The sequence below is a fragment of the Phaethon lepturus genome, unplaced genomic scaffold (genome assembly GCF_000687285.1).
Source record: "Phaethon lepturus isolate BGI_N335 unplaced genomic scaffold, ASM68728v1 C14050662, whole genome shotgun sequence".
NCBI lineage: Eukaryota > Metazoa > Chordata > Aves > Phaethontiformes > Phaethontidae > Phaethon > Phaethon lepturus.
The window spans coordinates 1-7117 of NW_010576242.1; the positions used below are offsets into that span (position 1 = coordinate 1).

Below are 7117 nucleotides of genomic sequence, written 5' to 3' on the forward strand. Positions count from 1 at the left end.
AAAAAAAAAAAAAAAAGAGTAATTTTTGAGTGAACTTTTTGCTACTTCCAGTCAAACTGATTTTATTTTGTTGATGTGGATTTCTTGCTTGTTTTAAAAAGAAGCAATTTACTTATCTGCTGTTTCAGTATTTCACATCTGGACTGCTACAGCAACCTTCTTGACATCCTTAAGGACCAGCACAGAGCTGGCTCTTTTCCAGCCTTGCAGGCTTTCCCTAGCAGTCCAGAGACTGACAGTAAGCAGACCACAGACACCTTCAGGTGGCTTTCACCAGACAACAAACACCATTTACTGAAGACTGCTGATCAAAAATGCCTTCGCCCCAATAGATGCTATTTAAAATCCTCCTTACTGTTTGCCTAGGAAGTACATCATCCCCATATGACACCAGCACCAACACAGAATAAATATTTACAGAACACTTCCCCCTCCTCTCATTACAAACAATTCTGCTATCTACAGTTGGTAATGGACATGTGCCATGTTCAATTATATAAAAAACAAAAGGGATTCTAAAAAAACCTGCTTACGTTTCTAGCCTTGTCACTTATAAGCTTTGTTCCTACTGGCTTAATTTTTGTACTTTGTAATTTCTAGCTTCTATTGATACTTTTGTTTCCCCACTTTAGTGATTAAATATTGCAGTTACTGCCCTTATTCCCTCTCTTCCAAGGTGAGTTTTTAATGTCCTTTCATTTGCACTTATACTTGTAAGCCATTTAAAAATTCTTGGTTTTCATGCACATTTTTGTCTCAATTCCCTTTTCATGTAAGTCAGAGCATTCTCTTAGCTGCAGCCAATGTTCCCTGAGTGTACACGCTGATGGCTGAAATGCCCCTTCATCGGACAGAAGGAGAATGGGAGACAGCAGCAGGACAGGGACTAAGTGGCAGGTAAGTGGCAGCTTCCCACCTAGCACTCCCCATCATTTCCTGGCACCGAATCAGAACCCAGCCTAGGTGTTGCTCATGTGTTTCACATTAAAAGTCATCAGGATGTTCCAAATCTCAGCATCCCAAGGAGCAAAATGGTAACCCTGAGCCCAAGCTTTACCTTGAAAACAGCAGTATTCTGGTCTACCTCCCGCTCTCAGCATCCTACACTGGCTGCAGAAGACCTGAGACTTGTTCCCAAACCAGAGCTACCCTGAACAGTTACTCCTGCACCGTAGGCAGCACCTGAACAACAGGCCATCTTGCTTCCTGGTTTGGCATGCAACACACCCCTGCCTGCTCACACTGCTTTCATGTTACACCACATGCATTTGTAAACTACTTATTATCCTTCATCAGCAGTGGCTTCATTACAGCACCACCACTTCAAGCACCTCTAGCCCACAGTTCCTAGAGAGCTCGCTGCTAATGGTGGCCATTACAATCCAGTGTCCTACCCCATCAAACCCAAACCACATAGAGGAGTGTTTGCATCCCTTTGTCACCCTTGCACTTGCCCAAAGCCCATTTTCAAGTTCAGACCATATCCTCCCTTTGTTCTGTTAGATAAGCACCCAGCTGACACCTGGATAAACCCCAGCTGAAGAATTTTGTTCTCCTTCCACACAGCCTTCTCACCCACAGGATGATGGCACAGAGTCTCCTGTTGTGAAGACTGTACCATACACACAACCAACATCTTCCAGGATTTACTTCCTCTCTGTTTAAGGAGGGAAGCCCCGGGAAAATGGTTTAAGACCATCTGAGGCTTGAGATCCAGACTGTGGCAGTGGTACCACAAACCAGATGAGCCATAGTCTGGGTAAGAACTTGCGTCTATTTTTTTCTGTGCAAAATGGGAACCTGAGCAACCCATCTTGAAGCAGAAGCAAAGTCTGACTCAAAGCTAACTGGCCTGAATGGAAGACTTAACACCAGCTTCTGAGCTGATGGCTTTGATAGGTCCCTGTACAATTACAAGGTGAGAGTAGCATTGCTCTCCACCTACACAGTCCTCTGAATGGTTTTAATAGCAAATCCTTAGAAGAGTTTTGGCTTCATGACTAAAAGAACAAAAATGCTCTATTGATCCTCATACAAGTTATCTATGTGAGGAAAACATTTCATGTTGCAAGTGAAAAGCTTAAGCCCTCCTGAATAGCAGAGAACAAGCAGGAAGATGACATTCAAGCTCATCAATCTCCAGGCCATGCCAATAGAACAGATAAAGGGCAGCTTCAGGATGGATCATCTCACAGTTACCTGCAGACACTACAAAGAGAGACATGTCTTCAGTAATTGTTTTGGAGCCTAACATTATCTTAGTAATAGCAGCTGGAGTTTCTTGTAACAAGGTGATCCAAGGTGAAAGTGACCCACTGGGGAGCAAGTTATCAGGACATCTGCAAAACCTGTCTACATTCTCAGATGCATGTGGTTTGTCCTGATGGCTTATTTTTTCAGCTGTGCTGCTCAACAGCTACAGCAAGGGTTGGCCTTCTATAACCTCCACCTCTCCTCATTTGAGAGAGGACAACTGATGAAGCAATCCAATAAAAATGTAAGTGTCCACCCTCTTGTCAGGACAGATATTTTCATAGCCACTAAAAAGCTTAGTAACCTTTTGCCAGTATATTAGGTATATTTTCAAGCCTGACTTAGGCAGAATGTCACTTATTAACATTGTTCAGGATTGTTACATGAAAAAGCTATACCACATTCATCATTTAGAATAAAAGCAGAGCTGGGAGAGAAAGAGTAACTAAAGAGACCAATTGCTACAGATTACTTCAGAGGTGACAGCAAGGCAAACAGAAGACCTGTTTCAATGAACTTTATTTAATTCCATATTATACAAGTGGGATCTGAATCCCCAGACTTCCCATCATCAACATAATGGAGAAGCCCCACTGCACAAAAGGAAGGGAGAATTTTGGAGCCAGAAGACAGGCTAGATCAAGCCATTTCTCCCCATGTGGTCAGAAATTCTTCCTCTTTCATACAATGTGCTTCCCAGACCAGCAGGTTTACCCCAGGAGTAAGAGAGACAAAGCTAGCTCTAAACACTCCTCCTTCCTCCTCCTCTCCCCAGTAAGAGAGGCTGCTCAATGCCAGTAGTGGAATGGTTAAAGATCGGGAGTACATTAGGTTTTCAGTCTCTCAACCGGCCCACTAGATTAAGAAGTGGGCTGGTTACTCCCTCTCTCCTGAAAAAGATCCAGGAAAATCAAAGACCTAAAATGCTGAAGACTTACCTCCTTTCCTTCCCCCATCCCATAGCCTTGTTCTCTAAGCAGAGAGTAGGCAATGAACTCTGAGGAGGCTGAAGGAAAGCCAAGGAAATCAGGGGCTACCTGAATCCCTGGGAATCTGGTGGCTACCCTGGTGCCCTCATTCATTCCCTTTGAGGTTCAGAGACCTGTTTGGAATAGTACACAGAGAGGGCCTCCCTTAGGGATTCAGAAGCAACCAGGGATACAGAACACACAGGAACCGCTGTGAGGGTACACACCATTCCAGGGATGGCCCAAACCACAAACAGGGCAAGACTGCCCCCCAGCCAAGGCCCCAAGGGCTGGGGGAGCTGGGACGAGGCCCTGGCAGGGGGAAGAGAGCTCCTGCAGCAGTAGTGAGGGCTTGCAGGATTTTACTTCTTCTTCCTCTCCTGGGAACAGCGAGGGCAGAACCTGGTAGAAAGGAAAGTAAAAAAGTCAACATTTAGGGCAAGACATGAACCTCGAACACACAGTCCCAAAGAACCTTTTCCAAGGTCCCTGACAAAGCCTTAATTCAAATTTTCCTTTTTAAGAGGTCTTCTCAGAGTGTATATACAGTACTCTCCCTTCTGCTACCCAGGACCTCCCCTCTCCAAAGACCAATGGGCCCTCCAGGTTGCTCGTTCACTCACCATTTTCCTCTTGGTTTTGTTGTCAGACCCACACAGGCAAAATGAAACCATTCAATGGAACACTGTTGGGATGGAAAGCAGTCAGTTAAAGAACAGGTTTTTTTTTTAAATCATTCCTTCTGGGCTACCTGAGTTTCCCAACACTTGATCACAAACTCCTAAATCCCTAGCAGCAATCAGGGAATGAAGACTTACACCCAACCTACACATTGTTAGCAAGAACTCCCCTTCTCCCTTGCTAAGTGTGGGGGCAAGGAAACAACCAGTCATTTTAAGGAAAACCTTGAAGAAAGAGGCACTTAAGAGGTCGTGGCAAGCCACCCCTCTGCCCTTCCAAACTACCAGAGATAAGCCCTCTTGTCACTGCTTGCTGTATCAGACCCCACCCAAGCAGGACAAGACCTTCCATGCAAGACTCTCTACCATTTCCATCAAGTGCAGGCTCTTACATCTGGGTTGTCACAGCCAATCATCTCCCCATAGGAGACCTGGTGGCAGAGGCAGTAAGTAGGCTCATTGGGGTCCACGGGCATATCCAGTACATCTGAAGGGTGCACATTTCCAAAGGTGACTGAAGGCATCCCATACTCTGTGCTACTGCAGGACAGGAATAAAGTAGGTCAGCAAAATAACTGGCTTTGAGTCCCTTCATGTCTCCCAAGACAATGCCCTTGTTTGGCAGAGACAGCCATTTCTCTTTTTTTTAAGCATATACACCCAACTCTGCTGAAGTGACCTGCTTTCCCCTTCATGCCACACTCCCCTGAAAGAATTAAAAGGTCTCCTCCCTCTTCCTTCCCAAGAGGGGGCAGGGGGACACACTGTCTAGTCTGGGTGGGGATCAGGCCTTCCGCAGGAAAGTCTGGCTAGGCCTCCCTTGGTCCCATTTGTAGCAGCGCTCCTCATTCCCGTAAATCTCTTGAACACTTACGTGCGGACAAGCTTCAATTTCTTTTGGGCAGTTTTTGGTGCCTCCTCATCAGAGTTCTTCCCTTTAGAGCGAGCACGGGCAGCTTTCTTCTCTTTTTGGGCTCGGCCCTCTGGTAATGAGAGAAAAAGGTGTTGCATCTGCCACGCCATCAAAATAGACACCTGACAGTAACAACCTCTCCAGCACTAAAGTACTTTGGAGTGTACATTGGCTTTGGGCCATGCACCCCATCTTAATTTTATCTAGCAGCCTTGAATATGCTCACACAAGAAGAGCCCAGGTCACCATCTTTTTACCTGTCCTTCAGTTTCCAGCGTAACAGTCTTTGATCTGTACCACTCCAGTGCCTGCCTTCATCCCCACCACTTCCATAGTCACTTGGCTGCCTTCCTGTATCAATCTGCAGCCCAGTGGTGGTACTCACTCTTCTTGCCCTTGCTGGAAGAACTGTCATAGTCACTCGACTCTATCTGCTTCTCCTTCAGGTCTGCTTCAAAGCGAGCGAGGTCTGTGTCCAGTCGCCGGATGTGCTTATCAACCTGCAACGATAACAGTGACCAGGAGTTACCACGGAACAGAGCCCAAGAGGGCCAAGAGGAGAGGGCATGGGGCTTGCACTAGGAGCTGAGAAGCAAGAGTGGTTAGGGCCTAAGAGAGATCAGGGCCTTCCAGCCTTCCATATGATAAGCACTAGACACTTCCCTTCATACCATCTCATAGGTCTGCATAGCCAGCTGAACCTTGTCATCCCCAAACTCCTTGCATTTCCCATAGGCCTCCTGGATTTGCTTGAGAAGCCCCAGTTTTTCGTCTGAAGACAAAGTCCGTGCATTGCTGATATACTCCGTGGCCAGCTTATCGATCTCCGACTTGAGGTCTGAAACAAGTTTACCATTAAGTGCATAAATACACATACATACACAGGCACTACAGTACCCTCCATTAAGAGAGACTGAAGGATCAGAGCAGCTGTAGGGTTCCTCCCCTGCCCCGAGATTCCTCTGATAAAGGCGAAGGAAAGAAAAGCTGGACAAGCTTTTACTTCCTTCCTTTACTTACTTCCTGCTTGTCAACAAAACCATCTCTAATTCTCACCTTCCGTCCTCTGATCCAGATCTCGCATGAGCTGGAAGTTTCTCTGCAATTCAAATGGCAGGTTCTCAATACCTGCAGGGAAAGGAGGACACATGGAGAAGTCAGGTTCCTGTCCACAATGCCAAGGCAGGAACAAAGCTAACTGATAACAACACATACACCACTCCAGCGATTCCCAATGCCCTTTCCTGGTGCACATTAGCATGCTTCCATTCGTTGCCAACTCCAAAGGAGACAGACTATAAAAACATGATAAATTTCATCCAGAAGCATAGTTCTATAACACATACTAGTGAACAGAAAACTGCTGCCATGCAGAAAGGCCTACATTAAGAAAGCAGAAAATGAAAATTTGTAATGAAGTCAATCATTATAATAGAACATATCCATCCAAAAACTCCATTCAATAATGAAAAATATAGTACAACAGCTGCTAAATAATGCCATTTAGTTATTTCTATACAAGCATGTAAAAATTAAAGTTGATCAAATGCTAATTCACAGAAATGTGAGTCCGGTTTAGTGCATCCATTTTACGTATAGGGGACAGGAGACACTGTGTAGAGCCAAAGAGCAAGCCTGAGATAGGACAGGGAGCAGTGAACAGCAGTCTTAACCCCCTGTCATGTGTTCCTTGTTCTGCCCTCTGTACCGTAATCTCAGTGTGGTCTGTCCAACACCTGAAAGAATGCTATGCATGTGAATAATAAATATTTGTAGGGCTCTGAATGAGCAATGTGAAGTTGATAGTCAATTAATTTTCAATGCACTATGCTACTCACCCCCTAGGCATCACCACATGCTCAACTGACAAAGCTGATACAAACAATTCTCATTTTTCCATGACTGTCTGATCAAACTGAGATCTACTGTCACTGCATTAACCTGAAGTCCAAGCTTGATTATTGGCACCTTTACATCTAATTAAAAAAAAAAAGCAAACCCAAACCTCTCTTGTGGGTTAAAAAAACAAAAGGTGTGGGGAAAAGCTCTTCAGAAGCACAATATAAGCATGTCTGCTTCCTGAACCCACTCTCCAACTCATAGGGAGTGTAAATGAAGGTGTATCTACCCATCATCAAAACTGTCTAATACATTGGTCCTGGCAGCAGTCTCTATTTTCACTGCCACATGTTTCTACAGCAGAGACACTTCCCTGAAAAGCAATCAGCCAGCAGGGAAGGTCTGTATGCAAGATGCAGGTTTTAACAAGTACTACACTGTCTCTGAAGAACAGCCACGAGCAG

General features: G+C 45.1%; 1 protein-coding gene across 2 annotated transcripts; it reads right to left on the minus strand.

Moving 5' to 3' along the window:
• Positions 1-2707: 2707 nt before the first annotated feature.
• ING4 (inhibitor of growth family, member 4) lies at positions 2708-7055 on the minus strand. 2 transcript variants are annotated; one of them, XM_010295670.1, is made up of 8 exons: positions 6943-7055; positions 5871-5942; positions 5486-5652; positions 5200-5314; positions 4776-4884; positions 4294-4441; positions 3845-3906; positions 2708-3623 (listed from the first exon to the last, which is right to left on the minus strand). In XM_010295670.1, exons 1-8 carry the CDS (start codon positions 6947-6949, stop codon positions 3584-3586), a joined length of 720 nt encoding a protein of 239 aa, XP_010293972.1. In that variant the 5' UTR covers positions 6950-7055; the 3' UTR covers positions 2708-3583. The 2 variants fall into 2 exon arrangements, with proteins under 2 accessions (XP_010293972.1, XP_010293971.1); XM_010295669.1 differs by lacking the exon at positions 6943-7055 and having other exon boundaries at positions 5871-5964.
• Positions 7056-7117: the final 62 nt, after the last annotated feature.